Raw genomic sequence first — 18,904 nt, 5'->3', positions numbered from 1 at the left:
TAAAGAAAATCAATTAATGTCTTAAGAACAGAATACTAATAAATTGTAGGTATAAGATAAAATCTTGCTTATATAGCTGTAGTGAGTAAAAGTAGAGCTTAGACTGCTGGGTTCAAATTATGGCTCTGCTACTTACTGGCTGTATATCATAGGAGAGTTACTTAACTGTCTCAGTTATATTATTGGTAAAATGGGGATAATCCTAGTGCTTGCTTCATATTCTTGTTGTGAGGATTAAGGGAATTAATATTTATGGGATAAAAAATAAAGCTAGCTGCCTTTTTGTTATATCACTATCATCACCTTTCTACCTTTCTGAGTGTTCAATTTATTCAGATAGTTTTATCATGTGAGAGTCCTACATGAAAACAGTTAAAGTGCTGTAGTGCTGCGTATCTAAAGGGGTAGAATCTCAGTATTCTCTGATAAATTTCTGGAATTACTTTTTATTGAGGGAACAACATTAATGAAGCTACTGTAATGGTTGTCTCTTACTGCCAAGGAAGACCTCATGAACTGAGCAGAGTATATGATGAGAAGTGACTCAGTTTGAAAAGAACAATTGGTGAAATGGAGAATGCAAGCTACATCTGAAAGAGGTGACCTCTCTTCAGCTCTAGAAATTGTTGCCATGCAAAAATATGAACTCATGCATACCAAGTGTATTTATTTTTGTGAGAAAATGTCTTATTTTTAAAACTTGGAAACTAATTCAAATTTAAAACACTATGTTGGTTCCATGCAGGCCAGAAATACACTCACATACTCACACACACATATATACACAAACAACTATACGACTCTAGAACTATCATGTTTGTCTGCTTGTGTGTGGTATATGTTTTAAATATAGATATTTAAATATATAAATATATATTTCTAGATTTGTGAAGTTGTATAGTCGTATAGGTATAGTCATGTATGTATGTGTATCAAAACACAGACATAAAGGCATAAATATGTGCATGGGTGTACTATGCATATATGTGTATGTGAACAGACACACCCATTTGAGAGATCCCTGTAAAAAGTCAACTTTTTGAAAAGTCTCAAAAACCAGGTTTTCTGTGCTATAGTCTGTCAAACAAGAATTTGTCAGATTAAACAAATTCTTTTCCAAGTAGACATGTTTCAGGTATAGAGGTGACATTATTTGTTATGCAGTGTTTTCATATAAACCATATATTGTGCCACAATTTTATGTTTACTGTATTTCCATTGTATCTTATAAGTATCCACTAATTCCTCTAGTTTGTAGTTTTCACTTTAGGATTTATTGCGATACTGATTTTTCTACGGTTAAAAAACTCTTAAATGAAGAAACTTCATTAAAAATATGAAATAATCTCCTAATCTGATATAAATTATATAGTATTTTACATATTACACGGATAATTGAAAAACAAAATGCAACCAAAGTTTGATTCCACAGAAATTTAACACGCTCATTCAATAAGGAAAAATACCTTGACAGAAGGGCTTAAGCTGTATCATGCACACATAGAGGTCACATGTTACCTAAAAGCACATGCATTTATTCAAATTGAAATATGTGTGTGGCCATGGATTTGATAGAACTTTATTCTCACTTGAAATACTACATTGTCTGCAAATATAAATATATAAGCATGTAGCATATGTTTGAAGCTTATTGGGTTAGTCAAAGCCCTTGCCGATATTGGCAATGCAACATGGCATAGTGAGTGGGCTAAAGAGATATCCTGGAAACTCCAGGAATGAGAAAGATCTCACTTTCAAGCCTAATCAGACACCTTTCTCTAACCACTCAGTGACTCCTAGACCTTTGGAACTGCTGTAAAATGGTTGTTTTGCTTTTATGTTTGTTTGTATCAATCTTGTGTTTCAGATATTTTGTTTTGATTCATAGACTCCAGATGAAATATTTTTTTAAAATGAAAACAGTTACGTTTCACTTATATAAGACATAGCCATTCTAAACGTTTTCAAGATAAGAAGCCTACTGCACATTGGAGAGATAGCAGAGTGAGTGGTTAAGAGCACAAGCTCTGAAACAGCCTCTGTTTCAACTTAGGAGCTACCATTTATTAGCTAGGTAAATTAGGGCAAGTTGCTTTATTTCCCCATGCCTCAATTTTCCCATTTGTAAAACAGAGATAATAATATATCATCTCATGGGGTTGTCATAAATACTAAATATGTGTTTGCTGTTATTAACAACTCAAATAAGATTCCTTGGAATAGGTACATATTAAGTTGTGACCTGAAAAAGATAGCAGTAGCTGGCAAGTAATCCAAATTTCTTCATTGAAATGGGACCTATTATTAACTAATATCAGCATTATCCTTGCATTTTCTGTGCTGTTATCTATCTATATATGTATCTTTCATAAAGTGTTCTCTAAAGAGATTATTTATAATCTTCAATTATAAAATTAATAGACAAGTACCTTTTTACAAAAATAGGATTTTATCTTTGAGTTAGATGCCTACAACACATAGAATGAGGATTAAGCTAACGAACCAAAGGTGTGTTTCTATAGAAAAAGTATTGCAAAATGCAGAGCCATTCACAAGACCAGGGAAGGCCCTTCAGCAGAGAGACCGACTGATGCAGGAACAAGGGCCCAGCCATGCCTGAGCTATGTAAAACGTCCTTACGCTGTCATCAGAAGTTGCCTTATCTATTATCACCTCTGGCAGAAGCTGTCCACTGGGGAGCATGAGGGCTGAGCGTCCATCAACCAGGGAGACCACACCGTTGCAGTCCACAGCACTGTGCATTTTCCCGTTCACCGGCAGCATTGGTGGGGACCTACTGGCTTGGCTGATGTTACTGCTGCGTCGCTCCTGGGGTCTGTGGGGCACAAACAGCGAGCCCCTTCTGCTCTCATTGTCTCCAAAAATGCTGTGCTCATCATCGGCAAATTCAGTCTCAGATCCTATATCTCTTCCTCTGCCTTTGAAACTAAAAAGACTTGTTCTGCTGCTTCGCCTTGCAGAAAACAAGGAGCCACGAATGCTGAGTGGTGACTGCAGAAAAATTAAAAAATAACATGTGTTTGCTGAAGCACCTACTAATAGAAGTACACTTCATATAAATACCACTGAACCCACTGGCCTGAGGGCAGGTGGCTCTGTACTGACTTAAAAGAAACATACTTAAAAATGAAGCAATTCAGTGAGAAGAAAACTTCTTCCACTTAAAGGATGAAACAATTTGTAGAATTCATCCTTTCAGGACCAGGTAAATTATTTGTTGCTGTACAGCTCTCTAATATTCTGGTCTAGAGTTACTGCTCCATTATTTTAATGCCATTCATTTTGCTGCACAGAACATATCACTTAAAAAAAGAACTTAGTATTGCTACCAGTCATTCAGCTTTTTATATATCAATCCCCAAGCTTCACAAAAAAAATTGGAAATCATGCTGTATGGTTCTTTGCATTGAAAATCCACTTTTCATACTAAGAGCTCAGTTAAAGTGTATTTAAAAAGAGCTTTTAGCACCAGTTAATTTATAAGGTCATTAAATATTTAAAAAGAAGTTGCCCAATACCAAAGAGGAGGAAAAATTCATGCTTATATGACTCATGTCCAGGATGCAAATCCTTTGAAAGGATCTAGTTCAATAGACATTAGTGCTTACTATGTAAAGAACAAAGTGGCAAGTATTGTGAACAATGGAAAAAGTATGGTAAGGTCTTTGCCTCAAAACCAGCTTGGACTGTTCCTGTCATATTTATTTTTATTGATATATGTGTCCAAGTTCTGTATCATCACCTAGGTTCAAGTGAAATTTTGAAGGCAGGGACTCTATCTTTTATTACTGTGTATATCAGGCAGAATCTTGCAGATTTTTAACTAGATTTTTAGTTTAGAAAAATGATTTGTGGGGTTGTGTGTTGGAAAACAGGGAAGTCCTATGGAAAATAGAAGCAATGGCTCATCTTGGGGGTTTGTGCAGAATTATAGGCAGGGAGGCCTGAGAGATGAAGGTTTCAGTGAAAAGAGAAAGGGAAAGAGAACTTCCACATAAGCAGAATTAACAGACTATGGCACTACATATTAGTAGTTGATGTGGTTGGGGGTGGAGGACATCAAAGGCTTCTCCAAAGTTCCAAATGGGTGAGTGATACTATTACCTGTAGTGGTTAAGAAAGAACAGAAACTAGTCTAAGATTAGTTTTTAACCAATGAGGCATTACAAAACACAAACTAAATACAAATATAAAAGTTATTCTATAGTGTGAATAGTCTCTTTATTTCTACAATGGTTCTCAGGAATATTTTATTTCTGAAAATTAGTTTATTAGAAAATATATTGACAATTCTGAAACTGTAAGGTCTTTCAAAAATGATCGAACCCAAATGGAAACCTGTGTACATCTTTCCATAAATGCCCAGCCATACCAGGTTTTTACCTAAAATCATACCAGTGAAATCACTCACTATCCTCTCCTGAGGTCTCTTACCCTAAAATAAGACATTTTTCTCTATCATTCTGCCTAGGGTGAAACACATTTAGTAATTTGGGTGGTACCTGATTGGGAGTAGACAATCTCTTTTCATGTGCTGGCCTATACCCTTCGACACCAAGGTGGAAACATTTTCTTCTGATGCTGTCCTCTGATTCTGATTTGGACAATTTCTCAGCATCTCCCTTTTCTTCTCCACTGGAGAGCTTCTTTTGATTCTTTTTCTTTCTTCTGTTTCTTCTTTCTTTAGCACTTTTAGAGCTCAGTTTAGATGTTTCAGAAGAACTCTCCGAGAGGCCCATAATTCTGCTTCTCCTAATACTTGTATATTCAGCTGCTGCCGCTGCAATTGCCTGGTTGGGCCAAGACGTTAACACTTAAATGAGTCATTTCCAAATCCTAGGAAACCCTAGGACAGGATATCTTTCACCTATCAGCGTAAGAGCATGGTGCATATAATCATGTCCTTTAAACGTGAAATGATCGTTGTATTTACACAATGATCAGAATGCTTACAAAGCATATATTTGGTTTTTGTCTCAGGTTGAAATAAAGCTCTATTGTATTTTAGAATTAAACTTTTACATGTTATTAATTTGCTTATAGTAAAGACAAATTAAATATTATATGTTAAAGTTTTACAAGGTAATTTTGGAATGTAAAACTCACATAAACCATGCAATAAGATAGACAATTTGATTATCAGGCAATTAACTCCATATCATCAATAGAATCAGGCACTCTATGGTTTAATAAAGATTGAGCTATTTGAAAAATAAATGAATTATTAAAGCATGATATTGTAAGAAAGTGGTAAGGTCAATGACTATTGGCCTGAATGAAACTTCTGGCAATTCCCCAGGTAGTACCTGGGATAACCTAGTACTATCCCTTTACAAAATGTTTTGTTTATAAACCCTAAAAAATTCTTGTAAAAACATGGGAAATAAAGATATAAATGAAAAACAGAAAAAAGTCATCTTACATCCCAGAAATAATTGGTGCTAATATTTCTTCCATTCTTTTTATACGTATGTATAATTTTAAAATTGAGATTGTATCCGACTATATTATTTAATCCATCATTATTCTAAAAGATTTTTCCTCATGATATAATAATTTTAAAAAAACACACAGTTCTATGGCAAAATAATACTCTAAGATATACAATTTTCATAATTTTCTGTTATTTTCTAATTTTCCAAAATTTAAATGTTTTCTGATTTTTACCATTATTAAAACACTGCACTGAATATTTGTGCATCAGAATTTATCTGCATTACAGATGATTGCCCTCCCCTAATACATTAGATTCCTTGAAGAGATTTAACTAGGTCAAACCTTCAGACAAATGTTAAGACACCTGCAGTATATTTGAAATTATGTTTCTCTTAGTACAAGCTTTCTCAAACATTTACACTGAGGAATCTCTCTGGAAAGAGGATTAAGGAGGAAACTTTCGAGGATCTATGACAACCTAAAGTAGCCACACCAAAATTATTGTTTTCTTATTATCTCATGTTTTATCTTAAAAATCCCTGTGACATTAACAAAACATGATGCACTGTTTTATTCATACTCCATAGAAGAGTATCTGCTAATTTTAATGTTAAAATAATTTTCATGAAACCACCGTATACAATTGGTACTCTGAGGAAATCCATTGTGTGTGTGTGTATATATATATATATATTATATAAATTGAGATTATATACATTATATATCTGACTATATTATTTAATCCATTATTCTAAAAGATTTTTCATGATATAATAATTTTAAAAAACACATAGTTCTATGTGTTTATATATATATTATACACACACACGTTTATATGTATATGTGTACGTATATACAGACATACACACACACACACACATACACAGACACACTAAGTCATCGTAGGTAAAAGGTTTAGGAGGAACAGCCTTAGATCACTTTTCATGCAGTGAGATGATTATGGGGAAAGTATCAATTCTAGCTCAGCCCAGAATTGGTTCCTTTTTCCACACCAGAAATGGGGATGCAGTTTATACACAAAAGTTCATTAACGAAAATCTAGCTGGAGAAGGCCAAGCATACACCACAGAGCCTCTGTTGTAACTGTTTCCATTTCTACCTCTAGGAAGAATTTTAAATCAAATAACAGTACCTCAGCTTCTTCTTGCTCTTTTTTAAGTCGGTCTAACATCCGTTGAAATTCTAATTCTTTCTGTTTAGCTTCTTCAATGTTTGCCTGGTTCTGTTCTTCATAAGCCATGGCAACCACAGCCAGGATCAAGTTTATTAGATAAAAGGAGCCCAGGAAAATCACTACGACAAAGAAGATCATGTAGGTTTTGCCAGCAGCACGCAGCGTCTAGGGAAAAATGGAAATTGTCATTTGGACAATAGAAGGTTTTTTAGTAAATTTCAATTTGACAGGCATAGGCAAATCTGACAGTTTAGTATAATCTCATGTTATCAAAAATATAAAGGGAAAAATTATATCTTCATGGAAAACAAATATTAAACACATTTTCAGTATGAAGAATATAGCAATGTAATATGCTTGTACTAAAGTCACGTATGATTCTTGATTATTAAGTGTAGTAGTACAAAAATCATGCATTTTTTCCTACAGTCTGAAAATTACTCATAAAATTAAATCCTTTGCTCGCTTTCAAATTTTAGGAACAGGTGATATCCATAGTCCCTTTTACTGTTAAAATTCTATCTTTTCTTTCTTTACCATCAAATATTATCACTGAATGTTAACACTAGGCAGATGGTCTTAGTTAATTACTTTATTCATCTCATAGGTATTTTCAATTAACTTTTTTTTAGTTTGCTTTGCTTTTTAAAATAGAATTTATTTTTCAAAATAGTTTTAGGATTAGAGGAAAATTAAACTGAAGGTACAGAGATTTTTCTTCTTTTTTTTTGGCATAATGTGCAGGTTTGTGACATGGGTAGACACGTGCCATGGTGGTTTGCTGCACCCATCAACCCCTTACCTACATTAGGTATGTCTCCTAATGCTATTCCTCCCCTTGCCCCCCACCCCCGACAGGCCCCAGTGGTGATGATCCTCTCTCTGTGCCCATGTGTTCTCATTGCCCCTCTCTCACTTGTGAGTGAGAACATGCGGTGTTTGGTTTTATGTTCCTGTTTTAGTTTGCTGAGAATGATGGTTTCTAGCTTCATCCATGTCCCTGCAAAGGACATGAACTTATTCTTTTTTATGGCTGCATAGTATTCCATGGTGTATATGTGCCACATTTTCTTTATCCAGTCTATAATTGATGGGCATTTGGGTTGGTTCCCAGTATTTGCTATTGTGAATAGTGCCACAGTAAACATATGTGTGCATGTGTCTTTACAGTAGAATGATATGTAATCTTTTGGGTATATACCCAGTAATGGGATTGCTGGGTCAAATGGTATTTCTAGTTCTAGATCCTTGAGGAATCACCACACTGTCTTCCACAATGGTTGAACTAATTTACACTCCCACCAACAGTTTAAAAGCGTTCCTATTTCTCCACATTTTCTCCAGCATCTGTTATTTTCTGACTTTTTAATGATCACCATTCTAACTGGCATGAGATGGTATCTCATTGTGGTTTTGAATTGCATTTCTCTAATGGCCAGTGATGAGCTTTTTTTCATATGTTTACTTTAAGTTCTGGGATACATATGAAGAACATGCAGGTTTGTTACATAGGTATACATGTGCTATGGTGGTTTGCTGCACCTATCAACCCATTATCTAGGCTTTAAGACCTGCATGCATTAGGTAGTTGTCCTAACTTTCTCCCTCCCCTTGCCTCCCACCCCCCAACAGGCCCCGGTGTGTGTTGTTCCCCTCCCTGTGTCCATGTGTTCAAATTGTTCAACTCCCACTTATGAGTGAGAACATGCAGTGTTTGGTTTTCTCTCCCTGTGTTAGTTTGCTGAGGATGATGGCTTCCAGCTTCATCCATGTCCCTGCAAAGGACATGATCTCATTCTTTTTTTAATGGCTGCATAGTATTCCATGGTGTATATGTACCACATTTTCTTTATAGAATTTAACATTGATGGGCATTTGGGTTGGTTCCATCTCTTTGCTATTGCAAATAGTACTGCAATAAACATACGTGTGCATGTGTCTTTGTAGTAGAATGATTTATACTCGTTTGGGTATATACCCAGTAATGGGATTGCTAGGTCAAATGGTATTTCTGGTTCTAAGTCCTTGAGGAATTGCCCCACTGTCTTCAAAATTGTTGAACTAATTTACACTCCCACCAACACTGTAAAATCGCTACTATTTCTTCACAGCCTCACCAGAATCTATTGTTTCTTGACTTTTTAATAATCACCATTCTGACTGACTTGAGATGGTATCTCATTGTGGTTTTGATTTGCGTTTCTTAATGATCACTGATGTTGAGCTTTTTTTCATGTTTTTTGGCCGCATAAATGTCTTCTTTTGAGAAGTCTCTATTCATATCCTTTGCCCACTTTTTGATGGGATGCAAGGCTGGTTCAATATATGCAAATCAATAAATGTAATCCATCACATAAACAGAACCAATGACAAAAACCACATGATTTTCTCAATAGATGCAGAAAAGGTCTTCAATAAAATTCAACACCCATTCATGTTAAAAACTATCAATAAACTAGGTATTAATTGAACATATCTCAAAATAATAAGAGCTATTTATGAAAAATCCATAGCTGATATCATACTGGATGGGAAAAAGCTGGAAGCATTCTCTTTAAAAACTGGCACAAGACAAGGATGCCCTCTCTCACCACTGCTATTCAACATAGTGTTGGAATTTCTGGCCAGGGCAATCAGACAAGAGAAAGAAATAAAAGGTATTCAAATAGGAAGACAGGAAGTCAAATTGTCTCTGCAAATGACATGATTCTATATTTAGAAAACCCGATCATCTCAGCCCCAAAACTCTTTAAACTGATAAGCAACTTCAGCAAGGTCTCAGGATACAAAATCAATGTGCAAAAATCACAAGCATTCCTATATACCAACAATAGACAAGCAGAGAGTCAAATCATGAATAAACTCCCATTCACAATTGCTATAAAGAGAATAAAATACCTAGGAATACAGCTTACAAAGGATATGAAAGACCTCTTCAAGAAGAACTACAAGCCACTACTCAAGGAAACAAGAGAGGACACAAACAAATGGAAAAACATTCCATACTCATGGATAGGAAGAATCAATATCATGAAAATGGCCATGCTGCCAAAAGTAATTTATAGATTCAATGCTATTCCCATCAAATTACCATTGACATCTTCACAGAATTAGAAAAAAACTACTTTAAATTTCATATGAAACCAGGAAAGAGCACATATAGCTGAGACAATTCTAAGCAAAAAGAACAAAGCTGGAGGCATCAGCCTACCTGACTTCAAACTATACTATGAGGTTACAGTAACCAAAACAGCATGGTACTGGTACCCAAACAGACGTATAGGCCAATGGAATAGAACAGAGACCTCAGAAATAACACCACACTTCTACAAGCATCTGATCTTTGACAAACCTGACAAAAACAAGCAATGTGGAAAGGATTCCCTATATAATAAATGGTGCTGGGGAAACTGGCTAGCCATACGCAGAAAACTGAAACTGGGCTCCTTCCTTACACCTTATAGAAAAATTAACTCAAGATGGATTAAAGACTTAATGTAAAACCCCAAACCATAAAAACCCTAGAAGAAAACCTAGGCAACAGCATTCAGGAAATAGGCATGGGCAAAGACTTCATGACAAAAACACCAAAAGCAATTGCAACCAAAGCCAAAATTGACAAATGCGATATAACTAAACTAAAGAGCTTCTGCACAGCAAAAGAAACTAACATCAGAGTGAACAGGCAAACTATAGACTGGGAGAAAAATCTGGCAATCTACCCATCTGACAAGGTCTAATATTGAGAATCTACAAGTAACTTAAACAAATTTAAAAGATAATTAACATTTCTATTAATAATTATCTAATGTAATATACTTTTATCATACAAAGCATTTTAAAGTGAATTTAGGATAGTATCAACAGATATTACATGAAAAATAAGTCTTACCTCTGATGAAAAATTATTTTAATTTTTTTATTTGTGTTTCTTTAATTTCGAGTAAAGGTGACCACTTCTTGCATATTTAAAAAATATTTGCATTCCCGTTTTTGCTGTAAAGTGCATCTTACATAATTTCTGAATTCATTTGTAATATTCTCAGAAATAAAGTAAATACAAAATAGGCCAAAAAAGGAAAAAAACAAATCTGCAGCTATTCTGAGAAAAGTGAATCATTGTTATGTGTAATATGGAATAATCATTTTGGTCTCCTTCCTTTTGGGTTGGCTGCTGAGAATATACAAGTAAATAGAGACCACAGCCCCAAGAGGTTCACATTCAAGTTAGAGGAAATAGCCACATGAATTACACTTACAATACAAGAGATCAATGATATAAACAGAAGAATATACAAAAAGTCATGGAAGTCTACAGTTGGGAGCAATTGATTTGGGAGAGAAAAACTTAGAGAAATGAATTGCATCTTTAAATAGGAGTTCAAAAATAAAACATGGTGAGCAGGTGAACATCAGAGAGCCTCTTCTCTTCAGGCCATCCCAAGTACACATGGAAAACAGTGCATGTGCAGGAGCGGCTTGAGAAAACATTACAGTATGTCCTGGTACTTAGCTAGGACCCCATGGGATGATAGACTCAGGAAGGAGAAAGATCTAGAGATTAAATATGCCCAGAAAAGATAAGAAAATTATTTATGATTCAAGAACTACCCATATGATTAGTGATGGGAGTAAAACACTTATAATTTTAGGAATAAGATAATAGAGTTTCCTCCATTCTCAAATAAATAAAAATCCTCCTAATACAGGCTGTTAACATACACCAGATACATATGCCATTCAAACATACAATGCATGTTTCTCTTGGCACTCACCTGTTGGTAAAGGTTTTCCCAGTAATCTTGGGTCATTAACCTAAACAAGGCTAAGAAAGCCCAGCTGAAAGTGTCAAAGCTTGTGTAGCCATAATCAGGGTTTCTGCCAATTTTCACACAGGTGTACCCCTCCGGACACTGACTACACATGAAAAAGAACATTATAGGTGAGAGTGTCTTCAGGACATAAGCTAAATAGCCTTACTGAAAAGTTACAAACTCAAGGTTTCTTCTATAGGGGGACAATATTGAATAAGGATTAAGAATACATGATTTGGAGCCAGGACGAACTGGTTTTGAATCACACTCTACTACTGACTACTTAGTGACTTTACCAAATCCTTCAAGGCAAAAGTCTGTCTGTAAAAATAGGGTAATAACATCCACCTCAAGAAAATAAGATTTGTAATAAGTTTAAATAAGATAATGTGTACAAATTACTTAGCTTACATCCTGCACATAGAAAGTATTTAATAAATCATAGCTGCCATTAGCATCATCATCATTAAAACATGGAAATTCTCAACAGATGTTTTGTAATAGTTCTTGGTTCAGTAAATATTGATATGTAGGATGCTACCAAAGCTCTTACTGTCTGTATAATTCTTGGAATAGATTAGAATCAATAATAGTCAAAATATAGTAATTGTCTAAGTTCATAAAAATGTGTAGCTTTAAGACTTTTTTATTTCTAAAATTGGTGGACTGGTTTTTCCTGATGCCATTAAATAAATACAATATTCTGAGATTCTTCTGGGAACAGCAACCTTATCCAGTTTATTCCTATGTTCCCAGTGTACACAGAGCCTGATGAATAGATGTCTGCATCGGGGAAAAGCAAGAGCTAATGCAGCTAATGCTACAAAATGAAGTTGGTGTAAGAGAGAAGCAGCAAGATGGACAGTTGAATATATACAATATTCTTATATACACAATATTCTTAAAATACATGTACCCAAGTCCAAGGAATCCCTTTGCTTAGAGTGGCCAAAACATGACCTTCAGTCACCTATGAGTCACATTTAATTGGAGAATGAGTGGAACTTGGGAGTAGAAAGAAAAACTGATTTTGTGACCCTTCGTTTTCCAGAAAGAAGAAAGACCTGAAACTATCCAACCAACTTTTGGTGGAGTTTTCTAGAAGTAACATTTTCTCCCTTCTTAAGATTTATATGACTTGTCTTGTGTTAATTCAAGCACTATCTCAAAGTCTTGCTTTCAAGAGTATGCATTAACTGTGAACATTTTAAAGACTGGATTTGCTGTGGGACAGAATGAGTCAAATAATACCATGAAATATATAAAAAGCAATATAGAATCAAAGACTAATTTGCAAACTGATTGAACATTCTTTTCCTTCTCTTTCAGCCTTTAGACTAAAAAGAAAACAAATATTACATACCCTGAATCTGTGCTGAAACCACAAAGGAGAGCATCTTTGGATCCCTCCAAGTAATAAAAGTATTCTGTTGAAGAAGAATTTGAACAGTTATAACATTACAGAGTTTAATCTGTGATTGTGATAAAGCAGGTAAATTAATTGATATAGACATTTATCTACAAATTCAGGCCTGGTCCCAGGCAATATGCATCCATTTATTTACTATTTTCTCATATATTCTCCCTCAAATATTTATTGATAATCTCTTAGAGGCTAGGCAATAAATACGACAATAAACATGATAAATAAAATCATTAGTTTTATAAGACCTCCTTTATGTTTAGGTGAGGGTGGAGGTTGTGGTTGGATAAAAATTTAAGTAAATAAATAAATATACAATATATTTTCAGATAGTGATAAATGATCTAAAGAAAATAAATTAAGGCAGCGTGGTAGGCTGCAGTCAGGGACGGTCTTTCTAAGGAGATGATATTTAAACTAAGACCTAAGTGTGACAAAGAAGACAGCCATGAAAAGACTGGTGAAGAGATATTTGGGCTGGGGGAAGAGAAAGAGCTAAAGCCCTAAGGCAGAGATGAAGTTGGTGTGTGGAAAAGCCAGCAAGATGGCCAGTGTGGCTACAGTGTGGTGAGAGGGAAGATTGTGATGGCAGAGGTAGGCAGGGGCCAGATCATGTTGGAATTTGCATATCATTGAAATGAATTTGGATTTTAAGTATGATTAAAGGTAGGGTCATGTGTCACTTAATGACCGTGATACATTCTGAGAAATGCATCATTAGGACGTTTTGTCCTTGTGCAAACATCCTAGGGTGCACTTATACAAACCCATATGGTATAGGCTACCATACACCTAGGCTATGTGGTATAGCCTATTGCTACTGGGCTGCAAACCTGTAGAGTGGGCTACTGTACTCAATACTGTAGGCAACTGTTATACAATGGAAAGTGTGTATCTAAAGACAGAAAAGGTACAGTAAAAAAATACAGTATTATAATCTTATGAGATCACCATTATATATGTGGTCCGCTATTGACTAAAACATCGTTATGTGGTACAAAACTCCAGAAGAGGCAGACTCAGTAAGGCAGTAATATAAATGAGTAAAATTTGTTTTCTAAAATTATCTTACTTTTCATTCACCAGTCCATACTGATTTAGAACCTACTAATTCTAGGTGTTGAGGAGATGACAATGTAATCTGCATATTTTCCATTTTTCACCTTTCATGGTACCCTTTGTGCTAATTTTTAATAGTAAAAGTTCTCATCAACTCTTCTGTCATTCGCTGTTAAGGCTTATTCCTAAGACTGGGGGCAGATCTATCCTTGTATAGTAAACGTTTAAATGACTAAAAAACCTTTTGTCATCTGTCTTAAATATCCATTCTACTATAAGAACCTGACTTCCTATTTTACTCAGGTCAAATTAAAAAATCTGATTATTAGGAGACTTTTGGAGTAATCATGGAAGAAAGACTATGACATCAGATATTCTTGGATTTGAATGTTGCTTCTATCCCTTCTTAAGTAAGTGAATTATCTTTAAGCCATTAAGCCTTAGCTGCTGCATCTGTAAAATACGTATAAGAATACCTACTTTATAAAGTTGTTAAATAGTATAAAGAGGATATTGCATGTAAACCACTTGATACTGTGATCCACACATTCTGTACTATCTGCTCAAAAACGGAGTTATTATAATTAAACTACTATACAATTTGAGATAAAACTATTGACTTACACATCATCATTTTATCTTACTTAGAAGACACAGATAAAACAATAAAGGCTTGTAGTTTGAGGTGAAAATGTGCATGAAAAGCTTTCCTGAAAACACTCCTGAACCTCAGGAAGGATGGGCCTGGTAGAGTGAGTATGGGGGAGGATAAGATGCGATTTTGCATACATAAACATCCAAAATGTTTTAATAAGGATGGATTACTTTAGAATTATCCTTTAAACTAATGCTGGTTCACATTTATCAACCACCGACGAGCTGATTTATATGAATGGGCTCTGGAGCTGTCTATTAGCACACTGCTGCACTACTGTATTTAACACAGTACAAGAATGATGAAAGGTAAAGTAATGCAGGTAGCTCACTCTAGGTTTGTAGAAAACTTTACAATAATTTCTAAACAACAGACATTAAATTATTAAGGTGGTTGGCTTCAAGAAGATTTAAGGTTAACATCTTTAAAAAAGGGAAAAAATTGAATGCAAAGAAAAATGAAATATTGCTTGTGCACATTCAAAAGTGGGATGATTCTGAAAGATAAAGAATTAATCACGGCTGGGTGCAGTGGCTCATGCCTGTAATCCCAGCACTTTGGGAGGCTGAGGCAGGCGGATCATGAGGTCAGGAGATCGAGACTATCCTGGCTAACACAATGAAACCCCATCTCTACTAAAAATACAAAAAATTAGCCGGGTGAGGTGGCGGGTGCCTGTAGTCCCAGCTACTTGGGAGGCTGAGGGAGGAGAACAGCATGCACCCGGGAGGCGGAGCTTACAGTGAGCCAAGATCGCACCACTGCATTCCAGCCTGGCTGATAGAGCGAGACTCCATCTCAAAAAAAAAAAAAAAAAAAAAAAAGAATCATGACTCAGTAATTCCACTACTAAGTATATACTGAGAACTGAAAACTGAAAATGTATTTCCACAAAAACTTGTACATGAATGTTTACAGCAACATTACGCATTATAACCAAAAGCTGGAAATAACCCAAATGTCCATCAACTGATGAATGTATAAACAAAATATAGCATATACATACAATGAAATATCATTTAGCAATAAAAAGAGATAAAGCATAGATACATACTATACCATGGATAAATTTTGAAAACATTATTTTAGGTGAAAGAAGCCAGATAAAAAAGCCATATATTATATGCTTCCATGTATATTAAATCTATAGAGTGGGTAAATCCATAGGGACAGAAAGTAGATTAGTGGTTGCCAGGGGCTGGGGGAAAAGGGAAGTGGGGAATGACTACTAACCGGCCTTGGGTTTCTTGGTGGGCAAGATGAAAATATTTTGAATTAGATAGTGGTGATCATTGCACAACTCTGAGTATAGTTTAAAAAATGAGTTATACAGTTTAAAAAGAGGAATTTTGTGGCATATAAATTATTCCTCAATCTAAACCTATTTTTAAAAGGGAATGCAGCATAATGGCAAAGGTTGTGGGTGGGGGTAAATAAATGCCAACTTCTCAATAAAATACATATGGGGAAAATGAAAATTGATATAACAAAAATACAAAATTGATATTAAATCTAATGAAGATTCTGGGTGAATTTTTTAAATTAATTTTCAAGATTAATGTAGCAAAATGGAAAAACAAAACTGGTAATTCTGCCCTTGCTCAGAAAGACAACTTATGACAATTGTGTATGGCTTGGGCCTATGGAATTGAAGAGTATATTCCCAACCAAGGGCAAGTAATGCAACTCTGAGAAAACTAGTCCAGGGGATCAGGTCTGGGCAGAGGGCGTGCACATGATATTCTACACTCTGGCAAATGTAGTTCTCACAAGAAAACAGCTGTAGATGAAGGAGACAGGAAAAGTCCTGTTAGTAGTGAAGACCAATATTGTGGTTTTTTCAAAACTTTCTCTATTAAATGTCAACTATTAGAAAAACAGGAGGAAGGGAATATCCTATTTTAGCCCAATATAACCACAGTATATTTCTCCATAATACTGCACATTTAGCTACACACTGTGCACATGAACCCCACTTTCATCTGTAGCAGCATAAAAGAGGGTTTGATGAGCATCAAAGTAGACAGCAACACCAAAGGAAATCTACAAATTGTATGTTTTTCAGCAGGAGGCGAGGCAGTGAGTTAATTTATTTGATTGTGAATTTTGAAAGACATTTCGGAAAATACTTTGCTATAGGCACCAGAAAATGCTTTTAGATTATGCTCAGGTTCTCTATGTAGGTTGCCTTTACCATTATAATTCTCTGATCTTTTAAATATTGTCAATTCATTTGCCTTGGCACTTTCTGATGATCTATCAACCAACTCAAGTTCTTGTCACTCTTTGTACAGCTTAAATCCATGGGCATTCATTATCATCAGTCCCTAACCTGGCAGAACCACAATCTACACATAATCTAGCATCTGTCTTTTCCATGCTGGCTACCAAATGGCTGAATGTTGGTGGAGAAACTCTCACAACCAAATGAATGGTTATATTTTAAGTAAGTAATCTCCAACATCAAATTTGCACTCAAAATACAGTAAATTTCTCATGCCCTGAGATGACCATATATATAATGCATTCTCATCAAATCTTCTGTAGAATTTTCTCTTCCTCATTTGCACTCTCAGGCAATGATCTCATCTTATACTTTGAGGAAATAAAAACCATTGGGTTTGAACTCAATCATCTTTTGATAACTCTGCAGTCTTCTATCTTTCCTCTTGTTTCGGTGGAGCTGTCTCTCCCTTTTACTCTTTCACTTTCACGAGGACTTGACTTCTCCCTCTCTCTCCTGAATTGATTAATATATAACTACTAATTCATTATCACTAGCAAAACATCCCTACAAAAACCCATATTTTTTTAAAAATGCCAGCCATTTGCCCCGTTATTCTGCTTCCCTTTATAGCCAAATTTCTTGGGAGAATTGTCTACACATATTACCCTCTTTCTGACCTCTTCTTTTCACCCCTGTACACACCTTATTTTGACCTTGAACCCTACCACTTCCCCAAATTTTCTCAAGAAATTCTCTGATGACTTCCCTGTTACTTAACCTAATGCATATTTCTTTCTTCATCATCCTTACTCCTTGATCTTGCCGCATGATTCTACACAAGCACATCTGTTTCTACAATACATTTTCTTCTCTTGGCTTCATTATTTATATCTTTGCTTCTTACTTTATTGGCAGCTCTGTCTCTGTGTTTCTTTTCTGGGTCCTCTTTTCTACCTGAATTTTAAATGTCAGAGTTGTAGATCTCAGCACCAGATTGCTTTAAATACCAGGTCTCCCATTCTCCATCCACTTAAAAATATCAGGGATGTTCAGAAGTAGAGGTGGGTGTGTGTGTGTGTGTGTGTGTGTGTGTGTGTGTCCTTTCTTTTTGCTGATTGCTCTGGAATTTATCTCCAAACTCAGCAGGCCCTCTGATTTCTATACTTAAATCTCCAATTCTCTGTATTATATATCCACCTGGACATCTCAAAGGCATCTCATTTTAATTTTAGCTAGCTAATAGTGACCTTCCTCTACAAATGTGTCCACCATTTCCTCATTAACCATCACCACCCATCCAGTTATTGCAGCCAGAAACTGAGAAGTCATCCTCAATGCCTCCTGTCTTCTTTAATCCATCAGCAAGCTCTACAGACTTGTGTGTCTGAGCTCATCTTTTTTCTCTTCATTTCTCTGCCATCACTCTAGATGAAACCTTCATTTTCTCTTGCCTAGATGAGAGAAGCAACCTTCAACTTATCTTTCTTATTCCCATCTACAACCTACCCTTGCTCAATCAGTTGTGCACAAGACAGACAGCAATAAAAACTACTGCATTTAAAATAAAATACAAACTCCTTCCCATGGACTGAAATGTCCTGCATGATAAGACCCCTGTTTTTTCTGCTACTTTCTCTGTTCCCATTCTTCCTTTCTCTTACCAAACCATGCTGCTGTTTTTCCATTCTTTAAACCCATACCCTCCCTTTATTCAGGACGTTTGCCCATGCTATTCCTCCTAATTGAAGCAGCACCCTCCACACATAGACTCACATCCACACTTAAACTATTTTATGGCTTCTTACTATCTTTTAGATCTCAGCTTAAATGCCATCACTTCAGAGATGTCTTCTCATCTAGTTGATATCTCAGCACCTGAGACTCACTTCCTTTGTATGGCATTTATTGTAACTTGAGATATTTTTAATTTATTTGTCTGTTCCCCCTTAAACATTGTTTTTCATTCCCACTAGATGATAAGCTCTGTGAAAGCAAGGGCTGAGGCTATCATTTATTGCTATAGCTCAGGGTAACCATGTAATAAACACACCAATAAATGAAAGTTTGAATCAAT

At 35.5% G+C, this 18,904-nt stretch overlaps 1 protein-coding gene and 1 long non-coding RNA gene across 4 annotated transcripts in view; one reads left to right on the top strand and one right to left on the bottom strand.

Moving 5' to 3' along the window:
• Window positions 1–18,904, bottom strand: part of SCN9A (sodium voltage-gated channel alpha subunit 9) — a 179,577-nt gene that overhangs the window by 87,129 nt on the left and 73,544 nt on the right. The window contains exons 8-13 of one of the 3 annotated variants that reach the window (XM_055291911.2): window positions 17,821–17,859; window positions 12,830–12,893; window positions 11,428–11,569; window positions 6,611–6,817; window positions 4,524–4,811; window positions 2,641–3,012 (exon numbers count right to left, since the gene is read on the bottom strand). In XM_055291911.2, coding sequence (XP_055147886.1) covers window positions 2,641–3,012; window positions 4,524–4,811; window positions 6,611–6,817; window positions 11,428–11,569; window positions 12,830–12,893; window positions 17,821–17,859 — 1,112 coding nt within the window. The remainder of the gene's footprint in view (window positions 1–2,640; window positions 3,013–4,523; window positions 4,812–6,610; window positions 6,818–11,427; window positions 11,570–12,829; window positions 12,894–17,820; window positions 17,860–18,904) is intronic. The other 2 variants (XM_055291909.1, XM_055291910.2) reach the window with 2 other exon arrangements.
• LOC134731424 (uncharacterized) overlaps window positions 1–18,904 on the top strand; it is a 423,644-nt gene that overhangs the window by 351,734 nt on the left and 53,006 nt on the right. Inside the window, exons 14-15 of the long non-coding RNA XR_010113657.1 lie at window positions 12,796–12,958; window positions 14,252–14,358. This is a non-coding gene — a long non-coding RNA (uncharacterized lncRNA). The remainder of the gene's footprint in view (window positions 1–12,795; window positions 12,959–14,251; window positions 14,359–18,904) is intronic.

Source organism: Symphalangus syndactylus, chromosome 9, assembly GCF_028878055.3.
Source record: "Symphalangus syndactylus isolate Jambi chromosome 9, NHGRI_mSymSyn1-v2.1_pri, whole genome shotgun sequence".
Taxonomy (NCBI): domain Eukaryota; kingdom Metazoa; phylum Chordata; class Mammalia; order Primates; family Hylobatidae; genus Symphalangus; species Symphalangus syndactylus.
This window is presented reverse-complemented; position numbering and strand designations above follow the sequence as displayed.